This window comes from Culex quinquefasciatus, chromosome 1 (genome assembly GCF_015732765.1).
Source record: "Culex quinquefasciatus strain JHB chromosome 1, VPISU_Cqui_1.0_pri_paternal, whole genome shotgun sequence".
NCBI classification, from domain to species: domain Eukaryota; kingdom Metazoa; phylum Arthropoda; class Insecta; order Diptera; family Culicidae; genus Culex; species Culex quinquefasciatus.
In genome coordinates, this window is record NC_051861.1 from 20,343,085 (window position 1) to 20,356,335 (window position 13,251).

General features: G+C 44.9%; 2 protein-coding genes across 2 annotated transcripts; one reads left to right on the forward strand and one right to left on the reverse strand.

Moving 5' to 3' along the window:
* Nucleotides 1-22: 22 nt before the first annotated feature.
* On the reverse strand, nucleotides 23-3,933 carry LOC6037486 (nuclear pore complex protein Nup133). Its single transcript, XM_001847344.2, has 3 exons — nucleotides 2,926-3,933; nucleotides 1,055-2,867; nucleotides 23-985 (listed from the first exon to the last, which is right to left on the reverse strand). Exons 1-3 carry the CDS (start codon nucleotides 3,775-3,777, stop codon nucleotides 87-89), a joined length of 3,564 nt encoding a protein of 1,187 aa, XP_001847396.2. The 5' UTR covers nucleotides 3,778-3,933; the 3' UTR covers nucleotides 23-86.
* Nucleotides 3,934-5,704: 1,771 nt separating this feature from the next.
* On the forward strand, nucleotides 5,705-9,089 carry LOC6037487 (myeloperoxidase). The gene is made up of 6 exons (XM_001847345.2): nucleotides 5,705-6,094; nucleotides 6,197-6,350; nucleotides 6,413-6,555; nucleotides 6,609-7,939; nucleotides 7,999-8,554; nucleotides 8,614-9,089. The coding sequence occupies exons 1-6, from the start codon at nucleotides 6,070-6,072 to the stop codon at nucleotides 8,961-8,963; spliced, it is 2,559 nt and encodes an 852-aa protein (XP_001847397.2). The 5' UTR covers nucleotides 5,705-6,069; the 3' UTR covers nucleotides 8,964-9,089.
* The last annotated feature ends 4,162 nt before the right edge of the window (nucleotides 9,090-13,251 follow it).

The window sequence follows — 13,251 nt, forward strand, 5'->3', positions numbered from 1 at the left end:
CAGAATCCCCAGCCAGGATTTTACATTAAATGTTTAATTTATTTCGAAACAGTAAAAATATGAAGAACACTTACCGCGACGACCGATCACTTTTTCTTGTACGAGTCGTAGATGTGTTCGTAGCCCAGCTTGATCAGATACTGGAACGATTTGCTCTCGACCAGGTCGCCCAGTTCGGACGCGCCGAGAAAGTTCTCCACCGCTGGGAGGAAGTTCTCGAGCTCACCGTCCAGAATGTAGCACAGGTCAATCAACCGGAAGAACATCATGCCCTGCATCGTGTCCAGCGGGGCGTTCGGATTGTAGTTGTCCCAGCTGTCGCGAAGGATCGCCGCGCACCAGATCTTGTGTCGCACCTCCATCGGTTCCTCGACAAAGTCCAGCAGTTCGAGCGCCTTCCGAAACTCGGTCTCGGACGATTTGCTGTACTCGTCGGCGATGTAGAGGTCTACGATTTCTTCCGGGGATAGAACCTTGGCGTTCTTGGTGTCGTAACCGTAGATGTTGAGGATATCGACGGGTATTTCCTCCTGCAGATCGAGCAGCTTCGCCTCGGAGTTGATCTCTGCGATTTGCGCGCCAAAGTCACCCTCCGCGGCCAGCGCGCACAGCTTGGACAGCGAAAGCATGACCCGCTTCCGGCTCAGCAGTTCCTTCTCGTTCTGGGCTAGCGCGAGCAACACTTCCGCCGCCTGGGCCAACTCCCCGTTGAACACGAGTTGGATCCACGCCAGCGACGGGTGATCCGACAGGAATCGCGCCAACTCCACCTGATTGCCCTTGAATCGTTGGAAGATGTCGCCCTGCTTGTTCTGACGCATGTGCCAGCTGATGGCGAACTGCGAAAAGTCCAGCTCCTTGTACCGCTCGATGTACTCGTCTAGCCGGGCTTGGCTGTTGGTTTTGTCGCAGATCACCACCAAGATCTGGAAGTCGAGGTACTTTTCAGCCAACTTTGCCGCCAGCTCGTACTGCTCCGCGTCCACTAGAGCGAGATTAAAAGAATCGGTTGAAAATCTGTCAATTAGCAACAAGGTTACAGTTCGTTACTCACCCAACGGGAAGATCAGATCGCTCCGTTGCGACTCGTACTGCTGCAGCAGCACCGCCCGCTTCGCCTCGTCTCCGACGCTGTCCAGATACCGCTTGCGACCGTCCAGCACAAAGTCCACCAGCTCGGTCATCTGCTTGTAGTGTTTGATTTTGAACTCCGGCTCGCCACTTCCCTTGATGCCGTACTTGAGCGTGCTGTTGATCATGTGCAGCAGAACGTCCTTCATGCCATACTTTCCCGACGATGCCGTCCACGGGACGCACTCGTGGCGGTTCAGTTCGTCGCGTACGTTAAACAGGTCTGCCTTTGCCTCGCGGAACTTGCTGACCTCCTGCAGCACCGTTACCGTGATGGTGTTGATCTCGACCAGGGCCGTTTGAACCTGGGTCGTGGTGAACTCCTGGCGGATGTAGCTTTCGACGAGGTCGGCAAACACTTTGAAGATTTCGTGGATTTGGTTGACCTGCACGTAGAACAGATCTTGGTTGGTGAGGTTTGGCGAGGGTGGCGTACGATTGCCCTCCCGCAGGACCAGGTCGATGGCTTCGTCGATGATCCGAGCGTGGCTGGCGTGCAGACATTTGAGCGCGATCGCAGCAACGATCTTTTCGGCAATGTCTCCGAGCAGGTGGGCCGTTGGGCGGACAACGTCTCCGCCGCTGGATGCGCCCAGTTTGTCCCAGAGGGTCGACGCGTGCAAAAAGTCGATGAACTGGGTAAGGGCGATGTTCTTTTCCCGCAGTTGCTGCACGATTTGCATCGACGTTGAAGATCCGAGGGCGTGCTTTTGGGTGACTTCCCAACGCGGATCAGCGGCCGGAATGTCTTCGGCAAGGTCGCGGGCGATTTGGAGGACGATTTGGTCAACCGTGCCGTCCAGGGGCTTTTGCTCGGCAGATTGGAGAATTTCGTTGATGATCTCGTTGGACGCGGGGATGTTTCGCTTGATGTGGTAGATGAAGGCGGCTTTGAGTTGGCTGACGTGGTCCTTGTCGGCGCTGCTGATCTCCTCTGGATCGAGGTCGTACAGAACCAAGTTACCGGCGTTGGTCGTTGCTGGAGCGAAGATTGACTGCGAGATGAACACGGAATCGTTTACCGATATGTTCGGATTGAACACATCCGAAGACACGGACGAGTTGAAGACTTCACTGTTCGGTTCGAAATCCGAGGGAGTGACGACTACGAGGCCGTGAATCTTGGAAAAGAACAGTGCAGTGTTCTGGAAACAATTTGCAGCTAAAATAGCGTCATCTTGGACGTTGAACTCGATCTTTTCCAGCTCTTCCGAAGGACTGCTACTTTCGCTGTTGGCTGCCGAATTTGCCGCTCCCCGGTCCAGATTAACGGGATAAATCACTTTCTCATTGTAGACATATGCTACCACACGGTTCGCCACGAACCGGAATCCAGTCGTTTCCTCCTCCCGTTCCCGGCTGTAGAATCCCTTGTACTTCATCATCGTACTCTCCTTCAACACCATTCCGTCCCCTTCGAACACGAATGTCAACAGCGCGTAAAACACCTGCGGCGTCCTCTGCAAATTACTCGCCGCGGCCAGAATGACCACGCCACGGTCCGTCGAACGCATGTCCAGCGGCCACAGCTCGATTTCACCGCCGGCGTCCCGAGCCCACAATTTCTGCACGAAAAAGTCCCGAATTTTACGCATAATTTCGGCGTCCTCACACAGGAAGCGTTCGCCGCCGGCACCACTCGGACTGAAGGCCCACCGCTGGATCCACTTGTCCGCCAGGACCGTGATGTGCCACTCGTGCGCGGACACCTTCTCGCTAGCGATTTTGATCAGTTTCTAGAAAGAGAAATTGCATGTTAGTGTTTGAACGGAATTTGCGATTTGCAAAACTCACATTCTCCCTCTCCTGGATGCTGTGCATCCCGATGATGATCGAAGCAAACTTCTTTCCGATTCCCCCAAAAAATCCGGACGGTGGTTTCACCAACCTCGCCACGATCGACTGCCGTCCTGCTTGCGCCGGAATCTGCAGCTGCACCAAACTGCAGGTCGTCGTCACGAGCAGATAATTCCCGCTGCTCAGCCCAACGACCTCCTCGAACTCCTGCCCCTCCAGAATGTTACACTCGTCCATGCTCGACCCGTCGTGGGCAATCGACGGCCAATAGCGCACATCGCCGGCCGGGGAAACGGCCAGACACGACGCCATCTGGTGCCCTTCGGCGATAAACACCGAAATGAGCGTCGCTTTGTGGCCAATGTCGCAGTGTGGCAGCGTCAACTGCCGGCACTGGCTGGCCAGGGCACGCCGCGGCGTCGGAAAGTCCCCGCCAGTTGCCATGGCCGCCTTCGAGTGACTCTCGCGGTACTGCCAGATCAGCAATCGGCGACCGTGCACCAACCAGGCCCACCCATTCTGGCCGTAACCGATCGACACCGGCGCACTCCGTTCGGCAAAGGTCAAGATCTCACTGACCTGCACCGGCAACGGCAACCCGTAACATTCCAAGATATTATAGTCCGACTTTGCCACCACCTGAAGGGTGGAAATATTCGACCGTGTGGACAAACTGTACCGTCCGGAACCTTTCCGACCAATGGAACCGGCCAGTGGAGGACCGCCTCCCTTGCGAAGACCGACGCCGCCGCCGCCGGTAGAAAAGAGCGACCCGCCGAGGGATTGGCGCGAACGCGAAACCGAGCTGTTTTTCGACGGACCGAACAGCGTTCCGAAGGATTTGTCCATTTTAGCGGGCGGCGAATCACGGCACTGGAGCGAAACGACCGGAAAATACGAATATTCGACACGATTTTCACTAATTTTACGCAAAATTACGGAGCCGCACGATTTTGCGAAACTTTTGTTGTTTGTGCGGTGTTTGACGTTTAAATGTTGTTTTGGATTGGCGCTTCTTTTGAGGTTAGGAAATTTGTATGCCGACTGGCAGACTGCACGCTCATTCAGTGTTGGGCAGATTTTTGTTGAAATTATTTACTCCGAATGATAATTTGCACTCATTGTAAATAAATTATTAACACTTGTAGCCCCAACGGGGTCAAAAAAGTTGGAAATGCATTTTCACAGGCTCATACAACCATCGGAAAAAAAGTTGAAAATGTTTTATTATAACTTAAGGTAGACGCATCTTTTTTGGATCTACCTTGTTGGAGGTGATTCTTGACATTCTTCCGGATCGAATGCAATAAGAATAATCCAAATCGGTTGAGTTTTCGCCGAGATACAGCCGGATGAAGTTGCATTTCCAACTTTTTTGACCCCCTTGGTGCTTCGCGTAAGTTTTGACCCTGTTGGTGCTACAAGTGTTAAACTGATTTGAACAAGTTCCAATGAAAAAAAATATATATATATATATCTGAAATTATTTACAAAATTTGTAACAAACATTTTTTAATTTTTTTGCAAATTATGTTTCTGCGGAGAAAACATTTTGCGTGCAAAGCTTTCGCTTGCCTCTGGTGGCCAGCACTGTTTAGCTTTTTAGTACATATTGCTAATTTTTTTATAGCTTCACACAACGAGCTTTTTAGCCATTGACGGCTCGAGACAAAAACTTTTGCGGTGTTTTACATACCTTTCACTGCCCATGATCGCATAAATGTCCCATATCTAGTCCCATATGCATTTTCATCGTTTTTGAGTAATTAATGATGCAGTTTGGTTCAAACTCGTGTGCTCTTTCAGAAAAGCCTTTAACATCCAGTACTTTGTTCTAGAATTCAGGAGGAAATCCAGTTTTTTTTCACGAAAACTTAACACGTAGCCTCACGCAGAAAAATAAGGCATAATTGAATCAACAAAACGTTTTGTTGATTTGAAAATCATGATTTTTGTTGAATCAACGCTAAACGTCAAAGCAGCTTTTTCAAAACAACAAAAGACTTTTGTGGAATTGAGAAAATCAAGGTTTGTTTCAACGCAAAATCGGCGTTGATTATATTCAACAAAAAAATTGTTGATTCAAACCTCGTACAGGCTGATTCTACAAAAGATTTTTCTGCGTGCTTATGTGTGAGACAAACTTCAAATGCGTTTTCCTCAGCTTCCTGTTTTTGCATATGGGACATTTATGCGAACATGTGCAGTTTAGGCGCTATCGGTTTCACCAGAACAAGCTCCAAGATAGGGCGCGATCCAATTTCCCAACATAATTTTAATAATTTCCAGATATCCTTCGGACGATCGAGTCTGAACTGTAAATATTTGAAAATATTCAAGTCGTTAGCTTGGCATACACTGTATGTCTGTTTCCAACACATGGCTCTCTCGACAAAATCCTTCTCGCGGTTTCTCTCTTGGCGCGCAACCATCGACTACAGACACCCTCTCTCACGCAGAGTTTCACACGTGCTTGTGAAACGACTGGTACGCCTGGGGGACTACGACGGCCATGCGTACGCCAAACCGCAAGTTCGGTTAATTTGTACTGCCTCACCTTACAAGCCCTTTCCCACTTATGTCGTTCGAAAAACTGTCGAGAGGATCATAACATAGAATTCGTTCAATCGTGAAACGCAAAATCATCTGAAAGAGGTAATCGAAATGAGTGAATCCTTACAAGATGCCATTGTACTCGTTTATACGAAAAAAAAAAAAAAATACCCTAAGGTTCTATGCTGCTACTTCCTTCGGGTTTTTCCGAATTGTGTTCTGTGCGTATCGGGAATTTCAATCACGCCGACTGGAAGTAGAGGAAGTTTAACCCTCACGAAATTGGAGGAAATCCTTACAAGTTGTGTTTGAACTTCTTGGGAAGACAAAATGCACCTTGCAAGAAGCACAACTACTGCGAGGCGGCGATGGAATGTCGACAAGGGGGCTATCGAATATCGGAGAAACCGCATCGAAGCCGAGTTGCGGACCAGTTTATTAGTGGTTTCTTCACGTTCAGTTGTTCAACGGCACTCCTCGGTGTAACATCGTGTTTCTGGAGTTCGGTCCCGGATTACTTGGGTGGTGAAAAGATTATTTTGGAGGACTTTACTATTTTTTGTGGTTCTTTGTTATAACTATGCACTAATGCGAGTTAATCTACCTAGTGAAAGTAAGTGAATGTTGAAATGATGTAGATCTTGACGATTTCAATCAATAACTTCAAGGGCTTCCTCAATAAAATCCTTCGGATATCTAACTCAACTCTCCACAGGAATGACCGACGAAAGGACACCGTTGACGCTGGGACCGCCCCCGCCGTTGGACACGGACAGCGGATCGTCCTACGTTCACCAGCACAAGGGTTACGAAACTTTGCGGGAGCGCCAGGTTAAGACCTTCCAGTGTTGGATCTGCTCCGCCATTTTGTAAGATCCGAAAAAGTGGTTCTCTATAAGACGGGTTTCAGTAGAGTTTTTTTTTCTTCCAGGGGAGCCTTCGTGATCGGAATTATCATAAGCCTCAGTTACATAATTCTGGGCGACGCAAGAAAAGGAGCGGCCAACGTTACGAACACTACCGAGTCGGCGAATTTCCCGGATTTGTTTAATCTGATTAGCTTTCCGCTTGCCGGTACGTAGAATTTTCTTCACTCTTTACATGACTTGCTCAATGTTCTCTTTCAGACGAATCGATTCCGACTTGGGACGGACCGGATGTGAGCGATGAAGATGCGGCGGCGGCAATATCCGAAGGAGAGAAAGCCTTGGGCGATAAGGAACTGCTGGAGGAAGCGTTGACGGCTCCACCGGTCAATTCTCCGACCTACCGACATCAGCGTGCTGTGAGTACCTCGTTGGCCGCGCGTTTGGTGTCCAAGTTGGGCTACGTCGAGAACAAGGCGACCAAGGCGATCGCCCGAAAGTTCAACATGAACAAGCGACACCGTCGTTGGAGTATCGGAAAGGGTCTGGCACTTAAGCTTCCTCGCGTGAACGAAACTCAGGTGTGTGACTTCAACGCGCGATACAGGACTAACAACGGCACTTGTAATAACCGAAAGCAACCGTATTCTTACGGAGTGGCATTGATCCCCTTCCGTCGTCAGCTGACCCCGGACTACGGTGACGGTGTTTCGAGTCCACGAGAATCGGTTGATAGGAAAGCATTGCCTAGTGCACGGCAGGTTTCAATAGAGTTGCATCGTCCCTCGTACCACAACGATCCGAACTTCTCGGTAATGCTTGCTGTTTGGGGTCAATTCTTGGATCACGACATCACGTCTACTGCGTTGAATCAGGGAGTTGGCGGCAAGGCGATCGAATGTTGCGATCCAGGTCAACCTCAACATCCGGAGTGCTACCCGGTCAAGCTTGGACCGGGAGATCCTTACTTCCACGAATATAACTTGACATGTATGAACTTTGTTCGGTCTATACCGGCAAGTACGGGTCATTTGGGACCGCGTCAGCAGTTGAACCAAGCCACGGCTTATATCGATGGATCGGTCGTGTACGGTTCGGACGACGCCAAAGTTAAGCGGCTGAGATCAGGCATAGATGGACGCTTGCGCATGTTAACCACCCCAGACAATCGAGAACTGCTACCACAATCTACTGATCCCAATGATGGCTGTAACGAAGCGAGCATGAACGCAGCCGGCAAGTATTGCTTCGAGTCTGGAGACGATCGTTCGAACGAAAATCTTCATCTGACCTCGATGCACTTGATCTGGGCAAGACACCACAATAATTTGACCGGGGAGCTCAAGAAGGTCAATCCGGAGTGGGACGACGAGCGGTTGTTCCAGGAAGCGCGACGAATCTTGGCTGCCCAGATGCAGCATATAACCTACAGTGAATTTGTTCCCGTTATCATCGGAGCTAACAACAGTGACCAAATGGGTATTTCGCCGACTCCGGACAGCGATCGCGACACTTACAACTCTTCGGTAGATGCCTCTATCGCCAACATATTCGCGGCAGCGGCCTTCCGTTTTGCTCACACGTTGCTTCCGGTAAGTCATGCTCATTCAGAGGTAGATCTGTGATCTCAACATGCCAAGTTTCTTTCCAGACCCTGATGAAACAAACACGCGATCCGACGAGTTCTGCATCCGGAATCGAGCTGCATAAAATGTTGTTCAACCCGTACTCCTTGTACGGGTCAACCGGTTTGGACGACGCGATCGGTGGGGCGATGAGTACCCCGCTGGGCAAGTACGATCAATTCTTTACCACCGAGTTGACCGAACGACTGTTTGAAAAGTCCGAAGATCTGCTGCATGATCGACCTTGCGGACTGGATTTGGTATCGTTGAACATCCAACGTGGTCGCGATCACGGACTGCCCTCGTACCCTCACTGGAGAAAGCACTGTCGATTGCCCCCGGTTGATACCTGGGCCCAAATGGCTGACGCCGTCGATCCGGGATCGCTCGAGCAAATGAAGAAGATGTACGCAGAACCGGAAAATGTGGACGTCTATTCGGGAGCACTGAGCGAACCTCCCGTAAAAGGGGGAGTCGTTGGACCGCTGATCACGTGCCTTCTCGGGGATCAGTTCGTTCGCTTGAAGCAGGGAGATTCGTTCTGGTACGAGCGCCGACGAGGACCGCAGCGATTCACTAGAGGTAAGCGTAAATTTCTACCCTACCCAAGTAAAACTACAACGTTTCCCACCCTCTTCCAGACCAACTGCAGCAAATCTACAATACGAAACTGTCCAGCATCATCTGCCGCAACTCGGATGCCATCAGCCATTCCCCGGTGGATCTTATGCGAAAGGTTGACCGTAATCAAAATCCGGAACGGCCATGCTCCGAGCTGGACACGTTCGACTTTGGAGCGTTCCGTGAGAGGAAGAAGGATTTGACAGGGCGGGTTAAGGTGGCCACCGCTAAAGTTGGAGTGCTGGTGATACAGACCTCGTCGACGTCCACCGAAGCCAGCGTGGGAACAAGTGCGACGGAGCCTTCAACGACATCGACAACGGGGGCGGCCACAACTACCACTACAACGGCTTCGGTGCCAGCCACTTGAAGGGTTTCGCGCGGCGATCGATAGCTAAGAGTTTTAAAATGTGGGCCTTTTTTGGCCAAGTGAAATCGTAACAGTGGGGGGAACAATTGTGTAGAATAAAATTAAACGGTTTTTACAAACGAAAAATTGGCCTGGACTAATTTCAGGCAGTTTGCAACATCATCACCCATCAGTATGCATTTGTGTGAGGCGTAAATCATATGGAAACGTTTCGACAAGGGTTGTCATTATCGACGGCGGCCCCAGCTCCAGCCGAAAGTGTATTAATTATTCACGAGTTATTCGATCGTTACAAACAAGCATTTCCCATAAGTAGGTGGTGTCCTTGGGCTCGGGACATCGATTGGATTGATTTGTTTAATATTTTTTCACGGTCACCACCCGTGAGACAAATGGCCATGTCTAGCCGATGCTTGTCGCTTAGTGATTGAAAGTGAAAAGGTGGACCAATTTAGTCCATAAATGATGCTTTTTGATCGCTTGTGAATGGGAAGTAGATTATGGGTTTTACCGCCTTCTTCTGTTTTTTTCTTCATAATACAGAGAAACCTATTTTTACGCGGTGGCGTTACGCTGTATTTTTCGTAGGTTTCTCTTAAACCATACAATAGTTTTGCATGCTTCAAAAAGCGTTTTGTAGATCCAAACAAAACCTACAAATTGCATTTGAAACATTGCAAAAATGTCACGTCGTTCCAGAGAAATCGACTAATTAGAAAAACGTAACGCACCGCGTAAAAAGAGGTTTCACTGTAGAAGTTTTCTTTTAGGGGGAAAGGGGGTAATATGTACCCCCTGCTTTTCTCGGTATTGGGAAGAATTTTCCGGGAAAAAACATAGAAATTGGAAGCATAAGATTGCAAAACCAAGCTGCAAAAATTGGAGCATCGTTATAATACAAACAGCTTAAGTTACTTGAAAAACTTTAAAATGTTGCGTTTTGATCTAATTTTTATTGAACTTTCAATATGATTTTTGGACAATATTAAAAGCATTTATTGATATTGTAAGTATTGATTTATATAGTTTTTGCCATAATCTTCATTATTCTATAGACAGACGAGTCCAAAAACATAAAAAAAATCTGCAAAAAGGGGCAAAATGCACCGCTGTAATGCTCCTTTGTAAAGACAGCGGTGTCATCTAGTGGTGACTAGTTAAAACTGCTTTAACCCTTTCGAGCCTGATGGGCCATATATAACCCAAATATCAAAATTTCCAAAACTAGTCTATAATTTTCGTATGGTCATAAGAATCATTTTCCCAATAACAATATTTTTTTTAAAATTCAGGCCTCAAAGGGTTAACCCGGTGCATTTTGCCCCGCTGTTGTAGTGTATTATGCCCCAATGTTTGCCACTCATCGTTTTTTGAAATGACAAATGAATCAAAAATATTTTTAGAATTTTGTTCTCGAATAATTTTGTGGTTTTTAAGCTTTTTTTCACATGAATGACGAAGAATAATAGTATTAGAATATCGAACAAAATTCTTCCACAGAAATCACAGTTTTCCCTTAGGGGGTGCATATTACCTCCGCTCTCCCTAATTGTTTTGAAGAGTATATTTTAATTTTGCAGATATCAATTTAATCCTCATCAATAAAGAACATGAAGCAGTTACGAAATATCTACTTTACAAATGTGCCACAAATTTTCTGTTGATTTTTATATTATACAAGCCTTACCCGACAAACTTCGTTCTGCCTTTTTTCGTTTGTTGACGTTTTTTGCCTTTTTGCTTATTCAGCCTCCTGTGATCAAAATTTGAGTTCACGTTAATTTTCCCTTACAATCTGTAGATGCTCTGGAACCGGTCCCAGAGTGGCAAAGTGGCTATTTTTTAGGATAACCTTCCTTGGGCTTACACGAACCTAACGCAACAAAAAGCGCCTCGATCCGACATTCCGTGTTCAACTGATTCGCGTTCGAACAAAACCATCGATTTTTTTATATATATATAGAAGATTTATATAATTCAAGCACCATTATTTGAGCCTCGTGACGGAGGGGTGATACGACCCCTTCCATTTTAAAACTTTCGAAAAAAGACGTGTTTTTCAATAATTAGGGAAAAATTGGTGACAAAAGGACTTGAGACCTAAACCTAGAGAAAAGGGCGGAATTTATTTATATTCTATGTTTATAAATTCTAATAATTTTATGACAAAAATATGTATTTTGCTATTCCTTATGTTCCCGGTCTTTTCGAGCCTGTAATAGAAAAATCTTTTTATTTGTTCGAAATTTCACATTTCCTTTTAAAAAATAAACGTGGGGAGATGTTTTTTAAAAGCGTTTACATTCAATTTGATTATTTTTGTAATGAATTTTATAATGTGAGTTATAACTTTGATCCCTAATTTAGAAGCAAGAAGTAGACCTATTGGCCGATTATGTTGACATGAATCGAAAAAATTGCTAACAGGTGCTTTAAATGGCATAACTGAAAAAGTCACTTTCCTCACGTCATGTAGAACATGTAATTGGCATAGACTGCCCGAGTGTTGTTCAATGGAGCTAATTTTTTGAATTTTTTTTCTCAGAGTATTTTTCAAATTTCAAACTTCAAGTAATTGTCAAAAGCATGGTTATGGTGAACTCAAATTTAAACATATGAAATACAATAGTATGTTGGACGGGAACTTTTCAAAAAACTTTGGATTCATCAAAATTGACCGTTTCATATTTCGTAAGGCACTAGCACACTAGAACCTTTAGGCATAGGAATACATGTGTTTACATCGGAAACCTAATTAGCCCTTATAATAGATAAGTCTATAATTGGACTGTGACAAACCACTAAACAAACTCGCATTTTTCGTGTTTTAAAGTTTTCCAAGCCAAAATCAAGCCAAACAAAGCAAAATGTTGTACTTTCTATCTAGAAATCAAATTCGATGTTAAAAGTAAGAACATAAACAAATATTAAAATAGTAGTTTATGCAACAAGTTGCAAAAAGAGGATTTTTTCAGCACGAGTCGTACATTTATCCAACGAGGTTCGCCGAGTTGGATGAATACGAAGAGTGCTGAAAAAATCAAGTTTTGCAACGAGTTCCATAATAGTAGTTTATGCAACAAGTTGCAAAAAGAAGATTTTTTCAGCACGAGTTGTACATTTATCCAACGAGGTTTACCGAGTTGGTTAAATACGACGAGTGCTGAAAAAATCAAGTTTTGCAACGAGTTGCTTACAAGATTTTTTGCAATTCCTTAAAACGCTTATTCAATGGAATTTTAGGTCAAACATTCATGTGTTTAGTAAATTCATCGTTCAAAACAAAACAATATTGAAAAATGATACTTTTCGATACTAGTGCTGAAAAGTTCAACTTTTCAGCACCCATTTGAGTGCTGAAAAGTAGAACTTTTCAGCACTGTTATTGAAAGGTATTAATTTTGCATTCTGTTATTTTTGGTAGGGAAAAGTAGGCCGTTTCGTTTCTCCAGAAGAGCAGGAAAAGTTGACAGTTTCACAGGGGAATTGCAAAAAACATTTTTTTGCAATTCCAAAAAACACACACTGTGTGAAATTTTATGTCAAATTTTAATTTGTTTTATCAATAAATCGTTTAAATCAAAAAAAAAAATGTTGAAAAGTGTTACTTTTCGAAACAAGTGCTGAAAAGTTCAACTTTTCAGCAACCATTTGAGTGCTGAAAAGTAGAACTTTTCAGCATTTATTTTGAAAAGTGTTGCTATTCGATTCTGTTATTTTTGGTACCGTAAACCGGGGTGACTTTGATAGGATTTCAATTTGTTTTTAGCATATTTTCCAACAGGTAAGGTTTTTCTCAAGATTGTTACTGGGGTAGACTACACAAAGTCCATGCACTATTTCGGAATAAAAGTTTTTTCAATAATGTTTAAAAAAATAGTTACGTTAAAAATTCTTAGTTTTAATTCCGGGGTGACTTTGATAGTCATAGTTTTTCTTGTTAAAATCATATTTAAGATGTTCAAACTTTATTTGTACCCTAAATGAACCATCACTTAAGTAGCTGATATAGTTTTTAAGAAAAAAAAAAACAATGTTTATATTTAGTTAACTAAGTGTATAAGCTTTTAAGCAAAATACATATAAATTTAAGGTTAAATTGTTAAAAAGTCGAAATTTCGCCTAAAATTTGTTAAAACTGGTTTTGTTTATAAAATTATCGATTTATTTTGCATTTTTTACAGAATTTGAAGCACGAATCACAAGTTTTCACATTTTAGATGAAATTTATTTAACTGAAATTGCTTATAAATTTGGAGATTTTTTTAAATGGTGTTTCAAAAACACA